Source organism: Marmota monax, unplaced genomic scaffold (genome assembly GCF_021218885.2).
Source record: "Marmota monax isolate L192 unplaced genomic scaffold, Marmota_monax_Labrador192_F-V1.1 WCK01_AAM20220418_F8-fsc00001, whole genome shotgun sequence".
NCBI lineage: Eukaryota > Metazoa > Chordata > Mammalia > Rodentia > Sciuridae > Marmota > Marmota monax.
The window spans coordinates 59,973,129-59,997,198 of NW_026693777.1; the positions used below are offsets into that span (position 1 = coordinate 59,973,129).

General features: G+C 36.0%; 2 protein-coding genes across 3 annotated transcripts; one reads left to right on the forward strand and one right to left on the reverse strand.

The window, feature by feature from the left end:
- Positions 1–490: 490 nt before the first annotated feature.
- Positions 491–3,733, forward strand: Gcnt3 (glucosaminyl (N-acetyl) transferase 3, mucin type). The gene has a single exon (XM_046461391.1). It carries the CDS (start codon positions 773–775, stop codon positions 2,069–2,071), a length of 1,299 nt encoding a protein of 432 aa, XP_046317347.1. The 5' UTR covers positions 491–772; the 3' UTR covers positions 2,072–3,733.
- Positions 3,734–8,984: 5,251 nt separating this feature from the next.
- On the reverse strand, positions 8,985–23,884 carry Gtf2a2 (general transcription factor IIA subunit 2). 2 transcript variants are annotated; one of them, XM_046461392.2, is made up of 5 exons: positions 23,751–23,884; positions 18,969–19,087; positions 18,167–18,271; positions 12,324–12,450; positions 8,985–9,293 (listed from the first exon to the last, which is right to left on the reverse strand). In XM_046461392.2, the coding sequence occupies exons 2-5, from the start codon at positions 19,038–19,040 to the stop codon at positions 9,268–9,270; spliced, it is 330 nt and encodes a 109-aa protein (XP_046317348.1). In that variant the 5' UTR covers positions 19,041–19,087; positions 23,751–23,884; the 3' UTR covers positions 8,985–9,267. The 2 variants fall into 2 exon arrangements, with proteins under 2 accessions (XP_046317348.1, XP_046317349.1); XM_046461393.2 differs by having other exon boundaries at positions 23,785–23,883.
- Between the last annotated feature and the right edge of the window lie 186 nt (positions 23,885–24,070).

Sequence of the window (24,070 nt, forward strand, 5' to 3'; positions counted from 1 at the left end):
AAGAGATTTCTGGTTCATTGAGGAGATTCATTAAATATTGTATATACACAGCTATGTTTGTCCCTGTGTATAGATATATTTTAAATTTGATGGACTACCTGAAAGATTACATACCATTTTTGGGATAATATCAAATTGTATTACTTTAAGCACATTTTTAAAAAGGTTGCCTAGGTTCAATATGTGGCCAATGAAGTACATATGGTGAAAAGTATCTTAATATACAGATTGCCAAATAGAAACAAGAAATGTAGTTTTTACTTTTAAAAGGACTTTCAGATATCTAGAACTGGGGCTATGAGTCTGAATTTCATGGATTTTTGTCTCCAGACTTACTGGAAATTCTAGACCTCAGATAAGAACTACATTCTAGGGTAGTCAGGGGTGGGAGGAAGAATAAGGAATGAAAGATGGGACTTCCTTCTACTAATTATACCTTTATGTCAGCGAATGCTTAGTTCTCTTTCCTTTTCTCTCTCCTGAAGTGGAGGTGGAGCTGGATCCTGATCCTGGTGTGGTCAGCTAGTTGTGGGATCAGGATATAGGTCTCCACAAGAAGCCAGTTGTAAGAGGCTCCTAGGCATGTGTGTAATGAGGATATTTGACCAGAGAAGAAATATATTTTTGCCATCAGTTTGGAGTTGCACTTGACATTGCTGGGAACATGTTCATGATTCATTTATAATTGGAGGCATTTTGTTTTGTCCAAGGAGTCCTCTCTCCTCCACCTCCTCCTCCATTGTACACAAACTCTGTCTCTCATCCTGTGAAAATGATTTCATGGAGGAAACTCTCCCGGCATTATCACTTATGGGCCCTTGGCGGTTATATGCTGCTGGCCGTTGTTGCTCTGAGACTTTCTTTCAGATTGAAGTGTGATCTGGACTCCACAGAATTTCAAAGCCAATACTGTAGGGATAAGTTGTACAAGTCCCTAAAGCTGCCAGCAAGGAGGTCCATCAACTGTTCTGGGATCATCCGAGGGGACCGGGAAGCAGTGATCCAGGCTATTCTGAATAATCTGGAGATCAAGAAGAAACGGGAGCCTTTCAATGATATTGACTACCTTCGCCTGACCAGAGACTGTGAGCACTTTAAGGCTACAAGGAAGTTCATACAGTTCCCATTGAGCAAAGAAGAGTTAGATTTCCCTATTGCATACTCTATGGTAGTTCATGAGAAGATTGAAAACTTTGAAAGGCTGCTGCGGGCTGTGTATGCCCCTCAGAATATATACTGTGTCCACGTGGATCAGAAGTCCCCAGAAACTTTCAAAGAGGCAATCCATGCGATTACTTCATGCTTCCCAAATGTCTTCGTAGCCAGTAAGCTGGTTCGGGTGGTTTATGCCTCATGGTCCAGGGTTCAGGCTGACCTGAACTGTATGGAAGATTTGCTCCAGAGCCCAGTGCCATGGAAATACTTCCTAAATACATGTGGGACAGACTTTCCTATAAAGACCAATGCTGAGATGGTCCAGGCCCTCAAGATGTTGAATGGGAAGAACAGTATGGAGTCAGAGATACCTACTGAGTTTAAAAAAAGACGCTGGAAATATCACTATGTGGTGAAAGACATATTGTATATAACTAATGAGAAAAAGGATCCTCCTCCTAATAATTTAACCATGTTCACTGGGAATGCTTATATTGTGGCTTCTAGAGACTTCATTCAGCATGTCTTAACGAACCCTAAATCCCAACAACTGATCGAATGGGTAAAAGACACCTATAGCCCTGATGAACACCTTTGGGCCACCCTTCAGCGGGCCTCATGGATGCCTGGCTCTGTTCCCTTAAACCACAAGTATGACATTTCTGACATGATTTCCATTGCCAGGCTAATCAAGTGGCAGTCACATGAGGGAGATATCAATAAGGGGGCATCTTACGAACCTTGTTCTGGAATCCACCGGCGGACTATCTGTATTTATGGTGCTGGGGATCTGCATTGGATGCTTCAAAACCATCACCTGTTGGCCAACAAGTTTGACCCAAAGGTAGATGATAATGTTCTTCAGTGTTTAGAAGAATATCTACGTTTTAAGGCCATTTATGGGACAGAACTGTAAGATACACTGTTGTGCTACCTGTGAGGCAGGAACATGTGCAAACATGCTATAATTGCTGGGACAATGAAGGGTGGGAATCCAGGGCTTGGGAATCTATGGCATCCCTTAGGATAAGGGGACTACTGTTGGAGTGTAGGTATGTAGACCTGTTCCCTTGCAAATTGCTGCCTTAGGTGAAAGCTGACTCTTCTCCAACAGTTCCTATACTGATTCTAACACAGGGAGGATAAGAACCAGTGTTATTTGGAGATAAAGGAGGAGTGTGTCAGGGGACTGTGGATTTCAGCTGAATACCTGGTGTCAGGTTTTGAACTTTAAGGAAAGGCTGTTCCTAATAAGTCTAGGCTTGGGGGGTGTTAATGGAAAGATAACTTTCCCTTTGGTACTGTTAATTTAAAAATAAATAGCTCCTTATTCAGAGCATTTCCTCTATTTTTTGTCTAAGAAGCCAGAAGTAATGTAAACAGATAAAATGTGTGAGAATTTTCTCATAACTGTTGGTGTCATTTAAAATTTCTAGTGGCTGGCAAGAGAGCCTCCATTAATTATCCCAAAACGGTCCTGGCAACAAGCTGTTTGAATAGCATATTCAAAAGAATGTGGAGAAAGAAAAAAAAAATAGAGGAACAGAGCTATTCTTTTATTATTGTGACCACTTGTTTTGTTTACATTACCAAATTCATAACTTCTCTACCAGGGAAAAGGTGGGGCAATTTTTAAATGGTTTGACCACTCATGTCTTATGAGAAAATCATGGCACTAATTTTGCCAGCCTCACAGTCAAAGAATGTTTCATAACAGATAATAGTCATTTAGATAAAGTTGCATATAATTTATTGTTGCACATTTTTAGTAGGGGGGGCACTGCACTGTTAATTATATTGGGAAGCAAAAATAAATAAGGACAATCAAGCTAAACAAGGATATCTGACTATTCCAAGTGTAAGCCTCTTCAGTCAAAACTCCCTTTTTACTATGTGAATGGAAGTGTTCTTTTTGTGGGGAGATAACAATGATGTGTGAAAATGTTACTTAGGGAAGGTTTCCTTTCTGAAACTCTGGAGATAATTGCTGGCTATGTGTCATTGTAATGGGCAAGGGGTACTACAAAAATATAGTGATACTATAAAAAGACAGTGGCCTTTGAAGATAACACAGCTGATCTGCATACAGTATGTTCCAAAAAGGCTTTTTATATACAATTTGTGTAATTTGAATACTCCCATTAATATGTCATAACGTCATCAATGTGTTTCTACACTTCTGATTGTGATTTAAATAAAGTTTCTCTTAATCAGCAGTCAGCTTCGTCTATAGCCCATGTACCTCTCACGTAGTTCCTGTGTGTGACTCTGAAATTTTGATGTATGTTAGTGATTCCTTTTTGTAAGGTGGTTCTCCATTGGTAGTGGGCATCATCATCCCCAACTTACCTGCTTTGCAATACTGAGTCCTCTTTACCTGCTCCCAGTCTCACTGTGGATATGCTGAAGGATAGTTACAAGTGCAGTGTTTGTGCCCTGTGAGGTCTGTTCCAGCAGTGGTAACTACTGGCATGTATGATATTCCTCAGCCCTCCTCTGAGGTGGATGGAAGTACCACTGTGGGAAGTGGACAGAAAAGCATCCTTAAGTACACTTATTCTGAGAAAAAGAACTCAAGTCTTTGGCCACATAGTCAACTTAAAACTTTCATGTGAAATGTTATAATTATATAAATAAATTTTAAAAATCAACATGTGAACTTGTCATTTGGATTGTGTGTGTGTGTGTGGCAGGGCGGTGGGGGGGTGCAGGGTACAGGGAGTTGTAGCAATTTTCCAAGCACTGAAATTTTCTCTAAAAATATATTCAGGTGAATAGAAAGTGCTCTTCATTTAATAATATAAGGTCTTCATATTATAAGACTTACATTTCTCTGTTTGCTTAGTGTATTTTGGAATTCCTACAGTTAAACCAGCACATATGTTGATTTTTTTCCTTCCTGTGGAATCATACCTGCTTCTTTTAATCTTTCTCTGAAAGGACAAATATTGTAATGAATTGAGCAAGTAGGTTTGTATCATCGTTAAAGGTTTAAATTGATTTGTACCTTTCTTCCTTTCCTTTTTTTTTTTTTTGTTGGTACTAGAGACTGGGGATTAAACCCAAGGGGGCATTTTAACACTTTGTCACATCCCCAGTCCTTTTTATTTTGAGACAGGGTCTTGCTAAGTAGCCTAGGCTGGACTGAAATATAGAATTCTCCTGCCTCAGCCTCTAAGTTACTGGGGTTACAAGTGTGTGCCACCACATCTAGTTTTAATAACTATAGTCTTCTTTTCATAACTCTTATTTTTGTTGCACACACTGATCACTGTAATCTTTGCTCTCTTTGTGAAGTAAAAAAATTTTAACAGGAAGAAAAGACAGTTGATAACTTTGGGCCACATGACATAGTTGGAGAAGTCAAGCCATTTTGATTAAAAATGGAGAGAATAATAAACACCTTGCCCACTTATCTTAATTGACCCAAAGATCTATTCTTATTCTTCCATTTAGGCAGTCATTTACCATGAAGATGAATAAGATACGGGTTTTGCCTTTATGAAGCTTAGTGTACTGACAAGCAATGAAATAATTTATTCATGCATTCATTCCACAGATATGAATTGAACTCTTATTATATACCACACCTAGTTTTTGACACAGGGGATACAGCAGTCAACAAAACATGAAAATTCCCACACTCGTGTCATTCACATATGAGCAGTAAACTGAGTATAAATAAATAATTATTAGAAGAGAAGTGTAGAGAGAAATTAAAGAAGTGTTAGGGACTTTGGGAAGGTAAGGTGGGAAGAAAGGATGCTTAAAATTTTAAATAAGGTGGTCAAAGGGGACCTCAATAAAAAAGTGACATTCGAGCAAAGTTCTGAAGGAGATGAAGGGAATGATCCTTGAGGATAAAGGAGGGAAGAGCATTCTTGGCCAAGAGGAAAGATTTATAAGGCCCTAAAGCAGGAACAGACCTGCCATGTTTCAGGAACAGCAAGAAAGCGAATGTAAATGGAACACAGTGGAGGAAGAGTTAAGAGGGTGGTACAGTGGAGGGACACTGTGAAGGCCTCTGTAAATCATGTGGACTTTTTATCTTCTCCAAGTGAAACAGGACCCAATGGAGGGTTTTGATCAGAGGATCTAATTAACATTTTAAGGGGATGACTGACTAGCTGCTGCACTAATAATCTGGTTGGGAGTGAAGAGTGGAAGCAAGGAGACAATCTGGAGTTTGTGGCCATAATACAGGAACTATACAAGTGTCTTGGACCAAAGGAGTAGCAGAAATTATGGAAGTGGTCAGATTTTGAAAATATTTTTGAAGGTTTAGTTTGAGGATTTGCTGGCAGATTGAGTTTGTTTATGAGAGATGGAGGAGTCAAAAATAACTCAAAGGGTTTTGTCTTGTTTCAAGTTGCCATTAACTAAGATGGGAATTTTGTGAAGAAAGAGTAGCTTTTTAGGGGGAAGATAAGGATTTTGATTTTGAACATGTGAAATTGGAGATGTCCATCAGACATTCAAGTAGAGATGTATAGAGGAATATGAATTCAGGAAAGTCTGGTTTGTAGTGCTTATGTGATATTTATCAGCTTACAGAGCACGTGAAGTCATGAAACTGGATGAGTGCCTATATTAGTCCATTCTCTGTTGCTATAATAAAATATCTGAAACTGGATACTTTATAAAGGGGTTAATTTAGCTCACAGTTTTAGAGTTATAAAGAACAAAATTAGATGGCCCCATAAATGCAGCCTCTGATGAGGGTCCCCTTGGCTATATCACATCATGGTGGATGGCATCATGCTGGGAACACAAGTGAGAATGAGAGGTCACACAGTAAGACAGGAAGGCCAGAGAGGGGAGGGCCTAATCTTATACTTTTAAAACAACCCTCTAGCAGGAACTAACAGAAGGTCTCACAAGAACCACATTAATTCTGGGGGGAGTGCCCCCAGTGACCTCCCATTATGCTCACTTCTTAAAGATTGTACCACCCACCGCAATAGGGATCAAGCTTCCAACATGTTAACACTTAGAGGACACACTCAAACCATATCCAAACCATAGCTGAGCCACAAAGAAGTCAACATAGAAGAGGCCCTCAGATGAATTCTGGCACTTTCCAAAATGCAGAGATCAGAGAGATGAGAATCCAACAAAAGAAAGTTGAAAAGGAGCAGCTATTGAGGGTGGCATTCTGGGTTGAGGAGACAGTGTTTCAGAGAAAAGGGAGTGATGACTAAAACAGAACATGCTGGGAATCACTTAAGGTAAGGATGAAACGATTATTATCTGGAATAATGTGGAGGTGACCTTGATAACATCACCTGATTGGAGGTGATTCAAAGAGAATGTTGGAATAAAACTGGATTCCGTGAGTACAGATAAATCATTTGAGGAGTATTACTTTCAGGGAAGAAAAGGAGAAAAAAAAAGTACCATAATAGAAGGTTAAGACAAAGTTGTCTTGACAATTAGGAAAGTGGTAACATGTCTGTATGTTGATGGGAAAGATACAGTTGGAGGAAAAGATGGGGAATGAGATGAGAGGCTTGCCATGTTAACACCCTTATAAAAAAGAGAGGGATGATCAATGCACAGGAAGAAAGCCTTTTCTTCGATGGAAGCACAAAGAGTCGGCCCACATTAATAGGATGGAAAGCAAAGTGAATGAGCTCAGTTGTATGTGGTGGTGTGGATGTGGCAGTGGAATTTAGTTCTTTTGCTTTTTTATTAAAGGAATTTTTTGGTACTAGGGATTGAATCCAAGGGTTCTTAATTACTGAGCCACATCCCAGTACTTTTTGAGATAGAGCCTCACTAAGTTGCTTTGATTTTGAACAAGCTGCTGAGATTGACTTTGAACTTGTGATCTACCTGCCTCAGCCCCCACATCCCAGTCCCTGGGATTACAGGTGTGTGCATGCCACCATGCCCACCTTTTTCAATTAACATGTTATCCGATATATAATATACATGTGAAAAAAGTACAAAATCCCAAACATATGGCACAGTTTTATGAACACAGCAGCATAACCAGTCCCCTAGAGAACAGCACCAGTACCCAAGGTGCCTCTTCTGTGGTGGAAGTTGCATTTTACATCACCTGAAATAGTGAACAAGGGTTCTAATTGCTCTACATTCTCACCAGCATTTTTACTTTTCTTCTTTTTTGATAGTAGCTATCGTAATGGGAGTGAGGTGGAGGTAAACACTCTTAAAGATGGTTTTATTGTCCCAGGCTGTGTAATTTTTAACAAGTCTGTAAGATCCATTATCTTTGTTTCTGTAAGTACAAGTGTCTTTTACCTCTCTTTTGGTTTTGGTACTGGGGACTGAACACAGGGCACTTATCACAGAGCTACATCCCCATTCCTTTTTTTTTTTGGCAATAGGGTCTTGCTAAATTGCTGAGGCTGGACTTGAATGATCCTCTTGTCTTCCACATCACTGGGGTCATGAGAGGATAACTTTATTCTTTATCTGTAAAAATGGAACAAACTTTTTTCCAAAGTAATAGTTAAGACTACTCAGAAGAATATATGAAATACATATAGCACTTAGTCTCTTATAGAACAGTAATGCTGGCACCTATTTTATAAAGTCCCATTTCTGTGCAGCCAAATGTTAGCTTTGGGTATTTAAGAATGACATTATAAATAACCTACTTTTTCCCCCATCTGAAAAAAGGGAACTATGTGTAGAATAAAGAACATAACATTTAAATAGGTAAAAAAAACTATTTTGCCAAATATTACTACCAACTCTTCTCAAAAGGTGACTTTTTATCCCTATACAACTGGTTAAACAAATGTTTAATTACAGATGAAATGGGGTCAACCACAGAATAGAGAACATCAAAATCCTATTCTTAAAAAATAATAGATAGCCAAGACTTTTAAAATTTAAAATAGTTGGTCTTGATTCATCTATAGTCAGCTGCTAAATTTCAGTCACTCATACCTGGAGCCTGATTTTTTTTTTAAGAAATACCCCATTCTTCATTGTATTTTCCTACTTTGACTAACAAGGGAAACTTCGTTCCTTCACATAAACAAAGATATAAAAAAACAAATGCCACACATTTTAGTAGACTTTTTATTTGAAGTCTAATAGTTGGTCAGATGTAGTTCATTTAAAAATGTACGAAACTTGATCAATTTGGCCAGTTCCAAGAAATAATTTAGAAACTAATTTATGTTGTTTGGAATAGGTTTTTGAGATCATTTAACTTTTCCAAATCTAATTGTATTTAAGTTTCTCTCATCAATGATTAGTTTTATACTTTTAAAAAAGGGAAGTTTCAGGCTGGGGTTGTGGCTTAGTAGTAGAGTGCTTGCCTTCCATGTGTGAGGTACTGGGTTCGATCCTCAGTACCACATAAAAATAAACAAAATAAAGGTATTGTGCCCATCTACAACTAAAAAATATTAAAAAAAAAAAAAAAGAAAAAAGTTTCAGCTGGGTGCCATGATGCACATCTGTAATCCCTGCGACTCAGGTGGATGAGAAAGGAGAAACTCAGATTTGAGGCCAACTCAGCAACTTGGTGAGGCATTGAGCAACTTAGTGAGACCCTGTCTCAAAACTAAAAAAGAAAAGCTATCAGTGGTAGATACCCTTGGATTCAATCCCCAGTACCAAAAGGAAAAGACAAAAAAAAAGGGGATTTTCTTAGTAAAATTCCATTCAGATTTTAGTTTTGCCCCGCTAATGCATCAGATAAATTTACAACTGACAAAACTAATATGACTTTATTGAAATGACTATATTTTCTAAGTTATTTGTAAGGAATATGGTGCTTTTTAAAAATGTTTGTCTAATAACTTCGCAATGTCTATTTGAAACAGCTCCACCACTAATTATTCACATTGAGTTTTAAAATGAGTTTATTAAAGAATGTTCTTAAGAAGGCAACAATTTTTGATTTGTCATTAAAAAAAAGGTATGTTTCTTCATGCTGTATAATAAAGGTAATGTAAGAGAATATAGTTATAAGCTTCTTTTTGCTGGAATTCTCTGATAGTACAGTACAGTGTAGTCATTTATGCAATGCTAGAATAAATTAAAAAAAAAAAGTCTCTTCTTTGCTTCTCTTCAAAAAATGATGAATAATAACAGAAGATGGCCTGAAAAAGTCAATTTTTTTTCTATTCATTCTGTAGTATTGGAGCCAGTATCTAGGAAACAGAGAGAAAGAGTAAATTCAAGAAAGAACTTACTTTTAAATTTAAATATTTTAAGAATACTGATTTAAAAAAAAAAAAAAGAACTAATGGTGGTGGTAGTTTGGGGGCAAAGAGAAGGAGGCTAAGCTGAAGAGGGAAGCTGACAACAGAAGTGCCTTGAAAACGTCAATTTTCTTTTTAAGACAGAGAAAAAGACAACATTTTGCTCTCCATGTTTATGCTAGAGAGAAAGGCAAGCTGTACTATATTTGGTTCACATAGCTGTTATATAACCACATATTTTTCAGGTCCTCTATCTTCCCAGTGAGCAGCAGATCAAAATTCTAGCTATTTTTTTTTTCTCTGTTTCTGTATTAGAAACTCAACTTTATTTCAGAAAGCTAACTTTAAGAATAAAATGGACTTACTTTATAGTAGCACCTTATTTATCTGGCATTACTGAAGAACAGCATTTTATTAATTACTTAAATGTACAGAGCTACCTGTAAATGCCAAACTATATTTTAATTTGGGTAAAAAAAAATATTTATTTTCTGTTGATATACAGCAAAGGGAATACAATCTAAGCTTCTCATAAGTGCTCACTTTTTTATTGTTGTTGAAGATAATTACTACACTTTGCTGTGAGGGAAGCTCCTCAGAAGTCACTGTGATAAAATGAGGGTGATTTGCTGCTTTTTATCCATTGAAGTTTGAAGAAACAAATAATCTTGCATTTTTAAGCAAGACTAACACATTCTTAGGACCACCAGACAGAAGTGCCTGTGAACAAAACACATACCTATATACATGGATTCTTTGATATTAATTCTTCTCAGATGCCTTTTTTACTTTTTTGGTTCTAAGCTATGGTGTTACTTACTATGTTGTTACTCTATTAGTTTATCTTCATGCTGTTCAATAGGATAGCCATTGGCTAGCTATATATGACTATTTACATGTAAATTAACTCAAGTTAGCTAATAAAATTAAAATATGAAGCTGCTTATTTGTGCCAATTACATTTTAAATGCTCAACAGCCAAGTGGGGCTATTAGAAAATGGAGACATAGAACATCTTCATCATTAGTTCTACTGAGCAGTGCTGGTATACATCAACTCCTTTTGACAAAGGCCTAGGAATTACAAAATTAATTGCCAAATTCCATAGTCAAGTAAAATATGAAAAATTACACATTATCTGAAATGTAGAAACATATTTATCTTGTGATCCAGAAGATAATAAACCAGAAAAAGAAAAAAAATCAAATATATAATATCAAATATACAATAACACTGCTCCTAGCAACAAAAAATCTTAATTATCTGATGACTGAATTAAGAGGTCAACTATGTCCTTAGTTCTTAGAATGATTATTCCTAGTTAACCTGAACAGTACAAGTCAATGTAACATTGCTAGTTTCAGAGATTTTCTGACATCCAGAGGCTATTTTTAAAAAACAGGGCTGAAGGTATAATTTTATGCAGCCATCAGATATCAGGTTGAAGAGAACAGTTAACATGTGTGAAAAATGTTAAATTTACAAATGTATCTATAGTGCACACATGCATTATTATAAAAGAAGGTGATGTTATTGATGTTTTTCTTTGATGTGCTTATGTGGATTCTCTACATTTCTTTTCAGTGATTAGGTACTTCTTTTGAAATCTAAAGTATGTAAAATGAAAATCCCAACCCATAACCCGAGAAATGAGGCTATTACTTTCTACATTTCTGTTTTTTTTTGCTTCTCAACTACCTGTCTTGCACCGAGTATGGTGGCACATGCCTGTAATACCAGTGACTTGGGAGGCTGAGACATGAGGATTGCAAGTGTGAGGCTAGTCTCAGCAACTTAGTGAGGCTCTAAGCAATTGAGCAAGACCCTGTCTCAAAATAAAAAAAAATAAAAAGGGTTGGGTATGTGAATCAGTGGTTAAAAACTCCTGGGTTATATCCCTAGTACCAAAATAAAAACAAATACATACACAAATAAAATAAAAACGCCCCCATTTTTGGAGAGTGCTAGTCTTTTCTATTTAATTTCAGGAACAGTTAGCTGCTTTATTTTTTATTTTTTGAGTGTTGAGATTTATTAATAGTTGGGGGGCACTGACATAACAAAAAATATTACAAAAAACACCCCAAAACCTATTTTTGATTAACATTAAGCACATGTTAACAAACATCATGAAATTATGTCCATTTCATGGACAAAAGTTTTCCTTGGTAGACTGAGAATTCATAGAAGACAATATAATTTACTAGTCAGTCTACACCCTACCTTGATTATGAAAACATTATTCTTCTAAAAATTTGCATATTTGTTTATGCAATTTTTTTCATTTTTAAAATTTGTTCTTTTTAGATATCCATGACAGTAGTATATTTTGACATACATACATGGAGCAGCTAAGTGCTTTAAACACAAATGATTATAAGTATGTACATATTTAAAATACAATTAGCAAAAAGGAAATATGTAATCATAGAACAGAGAGCAGAGATATACAGCTTCTGAAATATTTAAGAATCAGAACAAGTACCTAGGTCTGCAGTGGAACATTTACTTGCATAGACATAAACAGATAAGAGGAATGGATTTACCATTATAGCTGCAAGGTTCTTAAATGTGCTTTAAATAATCCACTTCTAAAATACAAAGTGTATGGGTATCTAGCAACATAGAAATCCTAGAACAAATTGTCAACATTAAATAACACACCCTTAAAGAGAAAGGTGGTTTTGAAAACCTGATAATTACTTAAAATTTGCTACGAAGTGAAGAAGAAAAACTTAATAATTTGTTTCTTTTTCCTTAAATTTAATCTGTGTAAGTAGTCTGTCATGTGAAATGTATACACACACCTAAAATCAGTAAGAGGACTGAGATCTGGAATCCAGAACCTAACTGAGACAGAAGCCAGGTCTTTAATGGGAGTTGATTAGTTTGCTGTTTTCCTTTATAAACTTTTTGAGTATGTTAAGATTGTCTAAAGACTCATAAAAACAAGATTTCAAATAGCAATTAAACACTTACTTTTACCATCACAGGCTACAATTTTCACTTTATCCACTTTAATAAGTTCTGTCACCTCTCTGAATTCAACATCATTCAATACAAAAGTCCACACATTATCGCAGAATCTGTATGTATTTAGAGAGCCCTTTAAAACAAAACACACAGGGAAGTGTCATTTTTTTCCCTTCATATTTTTCTCCAAAGCAATTTAAGAGAACTTAGCTACTAAGAACATAATATGTTTAATGCTTAGCTGCTTAAGATTTTCCTTAATTTTAAACCTATCTATCTAAAAACAAGTAAATGAAAGGAAAACCTAGATAAATTTGCTAAGAGTTAAAAATCATTTTAATTGGACTATTTCTGGCACTATAAAAAGGTCTGCAAATTACCTGAAATGTAAATAAGTGGTATGAAAATCTAAATTTGTATTTCTACTGCCCTCATGTGGCTAAATTATGAAAGTCCATGTGAATTTTTTGGTAAATATTTTTTAAAACCTATTTTACTGTGTATATTAATTCTTCTAATTTGTACAAAAGCAAGGATTTCTTAGAGACACGAAATAAATTTTAATCCTGTGACTTAGCTCATATATGTATCACTGTATTAGCCACTATGAATTCAACATTGTCTTATGCAACTGATACTCTACAAAGTTTTTTTTGTCTCGTAAAGGTATACCTGAATATTAAAAACAAACAAACAAACAAACAAAAAAAAAAACATTTCTTATAGAGTGTGGTCAAACTGCAATAGACATCAAACATGCCTGTAATCTCAGTGGCTAGGGAGGCTAAGGCAGGAGAATCATGAGTTCAAAGCAAGCCTCAGCAAAGGCCAGAAGCTAATCAATTGTCTCTAAATAAAATACAAAACAAGGCTGGGGATATGGTTCAGTGGTCAAGTACCCCTGAGTTCAATGCTCAGTACCATAAACAAAACAAAACAAAAATCACCCCCACCCAATCCTGATGTATACAGACATGCACACCCATTAAAATTTAGTATGAAACAAGACACTTAAATTCCTAAAATCTTTAGTTCAGGAAAAGCATTAAACATAAAAAAATGTTCTTTGAGGTATTATTTTTAATAGCTGGATTCAATTTAAAATGTGTTATGTATGAAGTGAGAATGGTCAATTCACTCACAGTGATGGCTGTGAGTGAATTAGTTAAGAAATTAAATAAATCTGAATAATCACTGTTACTACACTCTGCTGGAGCTCTGAGATTATAATGATAAGCATTGGTCCCTGCCATCAGTGAGTTTAGCAGGGAGATCATTAAAACAAATATATAGTGTAACAGTGCTATGAAAGAGTAAGTTACTGGGTATGATGGGAGCAAAGCAGAGATGCTCAAGAATATGGAAGACACAGGGCAGAGAAAGTTTCTCTCACAAAGTAGAGGGTAAGTTGAATCTTGAAGAATGAGTAAGAGCTACTGAGGAGAGGTGGGGAAACGGAAAGAAGACTGACACTTGGAATGAGGTGGGAGATTCCAGAAAACAATGGTTTAGGAGGTACTAAGGGGAAGGAGACCATGAAGATCACTTAAATAAAGCCTTTGCTCTATTCCAATTTTGCTTTTTCATTGCTTTGAGGTCAATCAATAAAGGACTTGAAGAAGAATCATATGATTAAATCTTTTTGGCCATGACAAGAAAGGGTTGAGGGGAATATAGCTGGAGGCTAGAAGACTAGAAGCCAATGCCTCTTAGAGGCAGCTGAATCAGAGAGGTAAAAGTAGCTTTACTACAGTAGTATCAAGTGGGACCAAAAGAAATGGAGAGATTTTGAAAGGTAGAACTGACAGAACTCAACAATTATGGATATGATGGAGGGACATAATTCCCAAGTTTCTGACTTGAGCAATTCACAGAAAAAGCCAGTTTGGTAGGAAAGTTAAATTTGGAACTTACTGAGTTTGAAACTAACTTATTGATGTTCAGCAAGGGGACATTAAGGGGCAGCAAGAGACAGTAAAGAAGCATGAGCATATCAATTTTACTAAGGCCACATGACTAGATGAGATCATTCAAGGACAGTATTTGGAGGTTGTGTATAATACTGAGGAATACCTATTATTGTGACGACCGGAAGAAAACTACAAAGAAATCTGAAAGAAAGAGGGTAGGGAATAGAAGAAAGTGTAAGTAAAAATTCTAGGAAGTATAGGTTTCAAAAAACCAAAAACAAATCAAAATAATCAATGGTTATCACAAAGTATGTTACTAAATTTATGAAAAAAAACTCATCAAGAGCAGTTTCAGTGGGGTGGTAAGAAATGGATGGAAAATCATTTATGACATAATATAAGGTAAAAGTCATTGCTGGGTATGGCGGTGCATACCTATAATCCTAGCAACTCAGGAGGTTGAGACAGGAGCATTGTGAGTTCCAGGCCAGCCCTAAGCAACTTAGTGAGACCCTGTCTCAAAATAAAAAATAAAAGGGAGGGCTGGGGATATAGCTCAGTGGTAAAGAGCCCCTTGGTTTGATCCCCAGTACAAAAAAAAAAGTAAATGTGACAAAATATATCTAAGTTGGCTGTGTCAATAACTTGAACAAAGCATATTACTAGGATTTAAAATTAATATATGAATACTCATTTTCAAATATAAACAGAATTTTAAATGTAGTGTGGAATGAAAAACTTAGATAATTATATGTTGAAATTTCTATTAGTTGTACTTCATTTGGTTTGATAAAGTAAAATGCTATAAAACTTGATGGTGAAACAATTTTATTACGTGCTCTCCTATAATTAGATTAAAATAACACAATTAAGCTAGCATATTAGCTAGATAACCTTTGAACCAATAAGTGTTTTAAAAAACTTCAACAGCCAGGAGTGGTGCTGCATGGCTATAATCCCAGCAGCTCAGGAGGCTGAGGCAAGAGGATCATAAGTTCAAAGCCCACCTCAGCAACTTAGTGACTCTAAACAACTTAGCGAGACCCTGTCTCAAAAAATAAAAAAGGGGCTTGGGATGTAGTTCAGTGGTTAATCACCCCTGAGTTCAATCACTGGTACCAACCAAACAAAACCCCAAACAAACCAAACAAAAGCCCCCCAAATTTAAAACATAAGCCAAGTACGGTGATACATGCCTATAATCCCAACAACTCAGAAAGCTGGGGCAGGAGGATTGCCAAGTTCAAGCCATCTGCAGCAACTCAGCAGGGCCTTCAGTAACTCAGTGAGACTTTGTCTCAAAATAAAAAATAAAAAATACTGCTGATGTGGCTCAGTGGTTAAACACCTCCTGTGTTCAATCCCCAGTGCCAAAACAAAACAAAAAAACACAACAACAACAACAAAAAACAAACCCATAAGATTAGGTAACATAATGTAATTTTTTAAGAATAATTTGGTGAACTAGAATCCCTAACATGAAATAACCTTTACTGCATAGAATTTTAAATATTTTTCTTTTTCATTGTTTTTGAGAATCAATCTATTTAGAATCTCAAGTATAGTATAAAAACTAAAATATTAAATTCATTCTTTATATTAAAAATATTACATCTATCAAATAATATTTGGCTTTGGTCAAATATTAATTTTAGCAGTCATTCAGCCAAATTGTACCCTCAATGCATCTCTAATAAATACACACACACACACACACACACACACATATATATATATATATATATATATATATATACACAAATTAAAATAACATTTTAAAAGTTACCTAATACATGTTCATTACAGAAACATCAAAGAACAGGGAAAATGAAACTGTGTTAAAAGATAACTTTTCTTGATCATTAAATCTTTTAATTTTGCATAATTGCTGATTGTTTTTTTTCTTCCAGTGCTGGGGGATTGAACCCAGGGCCTCCCAAGTCCTATCCCCAGCTCTTCATTGCTGTTTGAAGCTCAGTACTATGTTTAAGTGATCACTACCTGTATCTGTGGTCATATAATCCTCATATGCACACAATGACTCTTTAAAAATCCTAGTTATATATACTAGATCAATGTGAATTTTCTCTATGAATAATTAATCCAGTTCAAGTTCATATATTTTGATGTTTTTACTACACACTCAAGGGTTATTTTTCCTATAACATCCTACACAGTGATCTCACTTATGTGGAATTCATATAGGATTTATAACAAAAAAAAAATTAACATGCTACATAAGATTATTCTTTTAATCGGTTCTTAATCTTCTTGCTAGGCCAGCAACAAAATCATAAATAAAAAAACTTAAATGTAATCAAGCAATGTGTCTTTAAAAATTAGATATTACTAATACATTATACCTATTCTCTTTGTTATATACTACACCAAGCTAACCAGAATGTTATTTGCGAATATTCTGGACTTAAAAAAAGAGATTAATTCTGTTGTATCTGAGGTAGGAGGCAGGGGTAAAGGATAGGATGATGAAACCTGAGTTACAACAGTAGCAGTGAGGGGGCGGGAGAAAGAAAGGAAGGAAGGCATGAAGGAAAATTAAGTCCTGGTAAAGACTGAGTACTTAAATCTTTTAGAAATTGAGAAATTTACAAAATTCCATGAAAGAGAAATATAAGTATCATATTACCTGTAAATTTATCTAAAGAGATCTAAACTAGAAATCTACTCAAATGCAGCTAAAACACCATTTAGTCCTTGTGAATCCTATGGTCTCTGATAAGTTGTCTACCATATTTTCTATATGGGTAAAAGTTTATAGATTAACATGGGTCAACTCAGAAATATAGGGTCAGGTTTCAAATGGCAAACTAGGCAGATTTCTACATGTGGTTCTAGAAACAAAAACTAACTTTGCCAGAATTATTACTGTTAAATATATTTTATAGTCTCAAAGACATAAAAATGACCCATAGATGCTTTTATATATGTCTTTTATTCCAGTTTGTTTTTAGGCATGTAAAATTGATGAATAAGACACTTATTTATATATAATATAAAGTAAATGAAGATTTCATCTCTTTACCAAAATTTAAGTTAAATGGGTCTTTTCTGTCTTGTTTATCTCTGTATTACCAGTATCTAGAACAATGCCTGGACCGGAACTCAAAATTTTTTTTCTATCATCAACAAAGACAAAATACCCCCAAATCTTTGGGGTTCTCTTAAATGTAAGGTAACCCATAAATTTTTTTCATATATTCTAATTCTATATTAGCATTATGTCCTATAACACAATACAAGCATATACATATGTTAACTATAACAGGATAACAACCAAACGTTATACATTATAATATTATAGGACTCCACTAATATCATAATGTGGTAAGACTATTTCTGTTCTACCATGCCTTCCAATGGGCAGGATTTTATTATAAAATCACCACAAAATAGAGGATTTGTTCAGCTTTGCATGACTCTTGCAAGTATAAATGATAAATGAGACCAAGCTACCAGAATAAATGGTTATCTACCATTAGTTCAGGTTTTTATAAGCCGAGTCATCTAAGAGTAGGTGGGAGGCAACACAAAGTTACTAGGAATAACTCTGTACAATTTCCTAAAATAGGTGAAGGCCAGAGTTTGAGAAACATAACTGAATTGTAGGGATTACTACACTACTTACCTTCAATTTTTAATTTAATTTTTGCAGGCATTTGAAATCTCAGTAATTCTTCAGGGCAGGTACCAAACATCCAGCTGACTTGTGCAACAATGGTATAAAAATCTAAAGACAACTCTCTCTCTCTAACATTAAGTGGATAAACTTAGTATAGAGCTGATTTAAAATAATTTAGTGATAACAAAACAAGTTCTAAAACTTGATTAGTCATCTCTTCCTCTTATGATTAATTATCATGTAGGGGGTCTCAAAACATCCCTTGATGCAGGCTTCTAGATTTAGGAAAATATCCTTACCCTGAAATTGACTCTGTTCCTGACCCTCTGAGCCAATGCTGAATTTATAGCCTTATCAAACTGAAGAAGAACTTGAAGGGCAAGTTGTGGGGTGATCTGTTGAGACTGAGAGAAAATAAAGGTCATACATCCTTGTAGGGAAAAACATTAAAGACAAAATAACATACAAATTATCACCTAAAATTTAATTAAGGCTATCCAGAGCTTCTGAACTAGAATCCTTTATTCTCATTTACCATAACTGACAATGAAGAAGCAAAGCCTTTTACACTATCTTGACAAAATAATTTTGAAAAGGAAACATGCAGTAATTTTACAAAGCCAGAATAGAACTTTGACACACACACACACACACACACACACAGATTAAATCTTACTGAAGACCATTTAATATTTAAACAAATGGAAATATTTGATATGTTTTTAGTTGGGTTGTTTAAATAAGAAAACTTCTAAAATTGAAATATAAATTCAAAATTCCAATTTAAATCTCAAAAGATATTTAAATTACATAAAAAAATTTAAAACCAGAGAGAATAAGCCTTTATTCTAAATAAAAAAGGAGTAAAATCATCAATTTTAATTTTTAACAAAATATTCTGAAATATGTTCAACCACACCATTTCATCATTGTATTTCTGTTCTACTGTCAGTATAACAAACAGGAATTTCAGGCTGTTCATCTGTCAGTGACATGCTAAATAGTCCAAGTTTTACCTCATATTTCTTTGCCTGGGATAAGGGATATGACAAAAATTATTACAGCTCTAAATGAAACTGAATTGACTTTTCTGTCTCCCACCTGTATGAGCTCATCTAGGCTTTCCTGAAGACTGTTTCCCAAAGTGGTATTTCTGTATAACTGATATGCCATGGCTTATGAGGAAGAAACTGCTTTTTCTTCAGGTTTGCATTGATGTCCTAAAAGTTTAATATAAAATCATTTAAAAAGATCATACTGTAACATTATAAATAACTTATGCAATAGTCTACTTCATATATTCTAATATAAAACCACAGAACTCTTTTAATTAATTATAATTAGGTATAAATGAAAACCACAGAACTCATAATTACAAATTATAATTTTAGAATTTTAAGGAGTAGTTTTTTCTATGATTTTGAAATGACATTCACATCCTTTGAATACAGTATAGATATATTTATTTATTAAAATGTGTCTTTATGGTTTCTTTCAAAACTTGGCCTTTTAAGTCTAGACTTTTTCATGTACCATCCATTCTACTTGTAATCAAGTTATTGATCTAGACATTCTTCAGTGCACCTTTGCATGCCTGCCTCTTTATTTTCCTGCTTTCTTAAAATTCAATAATTATAGAGTGCCTACCAAGAGGATAGTACTGTGATAGAAACCAGGGACAGAAATATGAATAAAGACATACTCCCACTCCTCAAATCTTAAACCCTAGAGAGGGTAACAGGCATACAAAAAGGTTAAATCCAGTATAAACTAAGAACCCTGATAGAGATATACACAGCATACTATGGAGGTTGCCTGTTGACTGAGTTGACTCAGAAAGTTCCCCATTCAAGCCAGACTTTAGCAGAACAAAGGAGGAAAATCATCATATAATGAGAGAACAGAAAAGCCACAGAAGTATAAAACAGTAAGGTTTGTGGTGAACTATAAACCTTCCCATATTATTAGTGCATAAACACGAACATCAAGTAGCAGGAGATGAGGCTAAAACAGAGGGCACAAGGACTTTCTTTGCAAAAGTGGTGCAGGCAGTGAGAATCCCAGAAGCATTTTAGGTAGATCAGACAAGTTGGCTCAAGGGATTAGAAACAGATGAGGGATGGGGACTCAAAAAGGGTGGCAGTAGTATAGACTCAATAAGTACTGAATTTCTACTACATGTCAGGTGTAAGATCCCTGACCTCACAGCACTTGCAGTCTACAAATGGACGGGAGAATATATATTCAAGGAGTAGATAGTTATCAGATAAAACTCAGCAAAACTAATAGTCAGCCTTCAGTCACATATTTTTTCAGCATTTGATATAATAGATATTTATGTTTTCTTGAGACATTCTTTGACTTTTGGCACACCACTCTGAGTTCTTTTCTTCTACCCATTTCACTGGTTACTATAATTCTTGTTTCCTTTTGCAGATTCCTCCTCAGCTCCCTATTCCACCTACTAAACTGCCCTAAGACTCCTTGGTTCTCTATATGCTTTTCAATTTATCTATTTGTTGATGATCCCCACATTTCTATCTCCAGCTAATTTCTCCTCTTGAACTCACATATAAAACTATCTACTTGAAATTGAATAAAAAAGTCAAGTAGATGGCTCAAATTAAATTTTCCAAAAACCAAATCCCTAATACTACCCTTCTAAACTGGCTGTTTGTAGTCTTGCCCATCTCAGTAATTGGTAAACCTAGTCTTCCAGTAAGATAATTAAAAAACCTTACAGCCAACTTCTCTCTTTTATCATCTTTAATGCTATCACCCTACGTCACAATACTGTTACTAAAATTAATGCAATAGTCCAATATGTGGTCTCTTTGTTTCTCTCCCCGCCTATGCCATCATCATCAAGTCCATAGCAGCCACATTGAAACTTTAAAAATGGCAAATTAAATCACTCATCTATTCAAAACCACCAATAGCAGTAAAAACCACCATGTCCTTCCTATAGTTTGCATGGCCTATATGATATGCCCCCTTCACTACCCTCCTGCCTTATCTTCTTCTACTCACCCCCTCTCACTCTGCTCTGGTCATACTGGTCCCTGCTGTTCTTTGACAAGGCAAGCAGTTCTTGCTTGAAGGCCTTTGCCCTGGCTGTTCTTTTGGTTGTGAATTTTCTTCCCAGACATCTACGTAGTTCACTTCTACAACTTATTCAGATTGGTGTTCCAATGTCACCTAATTAGAAAGGCCTTCTGTGATCAAGGAATTACCTTCCTTCCTTCTTGTACTGTTTTATTTGTAATCATGTCAATAACTGAAGCTGACATACATATACTTATTCTGTCTCCATTTATTTACCACTTAGAACAATGTATTTATTATTACTAAAAAGTATTTGAGTGAATAATGGTGGCATGTCAAAGTACTAATATCAAATATCAGAAATTTATCTAAGGGCCTCACACATGCTACTAAGGAAACTAAAGTGGTGAAAATTTTGACACTCTTACATCCACATCTACCTACCTACCAACATCTGCACTTATATTCTTTGTGTCCCTGTCTGGTCTGTCATTAGTTACCTAAATTCAACCCTTTTACTTTTGCATCAGTTCCTATCCTTTTAATACACTTGAGAATATTGTTCTAATAATTCAGTTGTTCTTTGTTTCTCTCACCTTTCTATGTTCATTTCCATCAGCAAATAAACTGTCTTGGGGGAAAATAAAAAACCCAAACCAAACAAACCTAACTTACTTCCCCTGCCAGTTACTCTATTTCTCTACTTCCCCTTTACTGGAAAACTCCTTAGAGTTGTCTGTACTCACTAACTCCCATTTCTTTTATTCTCCTTTTCTCCTCAGCTCATAGCCAGTAGGCTTTTGCCTCTGGCACTCTAATGAAACAGATGGTGAAGGTTATCACTGGCATTGCTAATCCTCAATCCTCACAGGATTAGAGCATTTGACACAGCTGATTACTCCCTCCTTGATATTAAAGGACCTTTGTTTGGCTTCTGGGACACCAGTTTATGGATTGTCATGTTAACTCACTGGTTTACCCTTCTTGTTTGTTGGTTGATCCTCTTCTCCCTGAATTTTTAACGTGACAAGACACAATTTTCCATTTCTGCTTACTATCTACACCTATTCCTTAGTAATATCTTTTGTTTTTTTGGTTTTAAATACCACTTCTGATCATTCCCAAACATACCTACCAGCATAAAAACTTCTCGCCAGTGGATTTAGGTGCATACTCAACACATCAACTTGTCTTTCCCATCTCATAACTCCTTAGTTTTATGGTCTTAAGACAAAACCTGTGAAACGTTCCATATCCAAATCCTCAAAAATCCACGAAGCTTTATCTTAAAAATGCATTAAAAAATCAAACTATTTCTTACCATCTCCACTATTATCACCCTGATCTGAGCCACTATTATAGTCATTTGGATCTCTGATTCCCTGCACTCTACTCCTAACTCATAGGTACATGATGTTTTAAAAATACCAGTTAGAATATGTCTCTTTTCTTTTTTTTACATATATATTTATTTTAGTTGTAAATGGACCTTTATTTTATTTATATGTGGTGCTGAAACTCGAACCCATGCTAGGCAAGTGCTCTACCACTGATCCACAACCCCAGCCACACATGTCTCTTCTATTAAAGACCTCCCACAGCTTCCAAGGGCCCTTACAATAATTTGGTTATCTATTATCTCCCAGCCTTTATCAACTACTCATCTCCACCTTGTTTATCCCTCTCCAAACAATAGCTTCATTTCAATTTCTTGAGCATGACAGGTATGTTCCTGAAAGCATCTTTGATGGCTGCTCTTTCTGCCTAGAATACTCTTCCCTACATAGACACTTGGCCAATTCTCTCCAAACTCCTCGACTTCTCTCAAAAAGCACCTACTCAATAAGGCCGAAACTGACCATCATACTTAAAAGACTAATTCCCAAAGGCATTCTAGAACTTTCCTCAGACCCTTTCTTGCTCAATTTTCATGACCTTCTGAAAGTTTAAATTAATATTACTCAATGCATATTCACTTTCTGCATCCAACGGTATGTAAATTTCATCAGGGCACAGATTTTTGTTTTGTTCACTGAAGTAAACTGGGCATCTTGAATAGTATCTGACATATTATGGGAGCCAAATAAAATATATGTTCAATAAATAAAAGAAAGTAAACTTCAGTAAATATAACGTGTGAAGGGAAAAAGTCCCAAAAGGAGATAAAAATTTACAAACTATGAGTACAGAATTTGTGTCACACCCCATTTTACGGCTGAGAATTAACTAGAAAACAATTATCAAGTGTTTAAGCATTTGTTAAATTATTTGTTTTAATGATCTTAGATTCTAAAAATTCCTTAGTGTTCAAATCCTTGAAATGTGGTATGAGCTACAGAAATTTAGTACTCCCTTCTCATTTCGTAGTTTAGAAAATTAGAAGTCTTCAAATTCGAGCAATCAGTTTGAGACCTTCTTGACTAAACCATCCAGTTAAAATTGGTTCCTTTGTCAGAGTTCGCAAGAGGAAAGTTGGAAGGCAGACCTCACGCTACGAAGCACAGTAAGGAGACTCCTAAAGAATGCTTCTCGAAATTCAGCAAAACCCATAGCCGCTGGACGCTGTAAGACTTAACTCAGTCGGCTAAAAACAGGGTGCTGAGCTGACCACCACCCCAGGTCCGTTTAGCTGGCATCGAGGTGGGGCTGGCGTGCAGCCGCCTCTCCCTCTTCTCTGGCACCAGCCGCGGAGTTAGTAAGGAGCCGCTCCGGGCCCCGGGAACCAAGAACCCTCCAAATGACCCTTGGAGACCACCCAACCAACCGTAGCCTGTTGTGGGGGCGACAGAGGGCGAGGCTCAGGCTTCCCGCGCTAACCCAACACAGCCCACCCACTACCTGCGGGCAAGGCGCTTCCAGCTGGGGAACGCACAGAAGCGGCGCCGCCAGAAGCCTGGCTGGAGGTGCCCACCGCGCTGACCACCTCTTCAGACGCCGCAGAAACCGCAGAGCTGGGCCGACGACCCGGAAGCGATCGCGGAGCCGGAAGTGACATCGGGCGCTAGGACCGCCCACCCCGGCTCAGCGCGCCGCTCAAACTTTGCGAAATGATGGGAGTACTGAGAAAATTAGGGCTGGGCTTTCAAACCCTGCAGCGGCGGTGAATCTACCATTTGAGCAGTTCACCAGGTGTACTAATTCGTTCATAATTTTTAAAG

What these genes read in the sequence shown, in the direction of transcription:
- Gcnt3 (XM_046461391.1), top strand. Translation starts at nt 773, where the DNA reads ATGATTTCATGGAGGAAACTCTCCCGGCATTATCACTTATGGGCCCTT.
- Gtf2a2 (XM_046461392.2), bottom strand. Translation starts at nt 19,040, where the DNA reads ATGGCATATCAGTTATACAGAAATACCACTTTGGGAAACAGTCTTCAG. An exon ending in GCCTAGATGAGCTCATACAG is followed by an intron (nt 18,272 to 18,968) that starts GTGGGAGACAGA and finishes ATTTTCTCTCAG; the next exon opens with TCTCAACAGATCACCCCACA. An exon ending in TGTAGCCTGTGATGGTAAAA is followed by an intron (nt 9,294 to 12,323) that starts GTAAGTGTTTAA and finishes TCTGTTTCCTAG; the next exon opens with ATACTGGCTCCAATACTACA.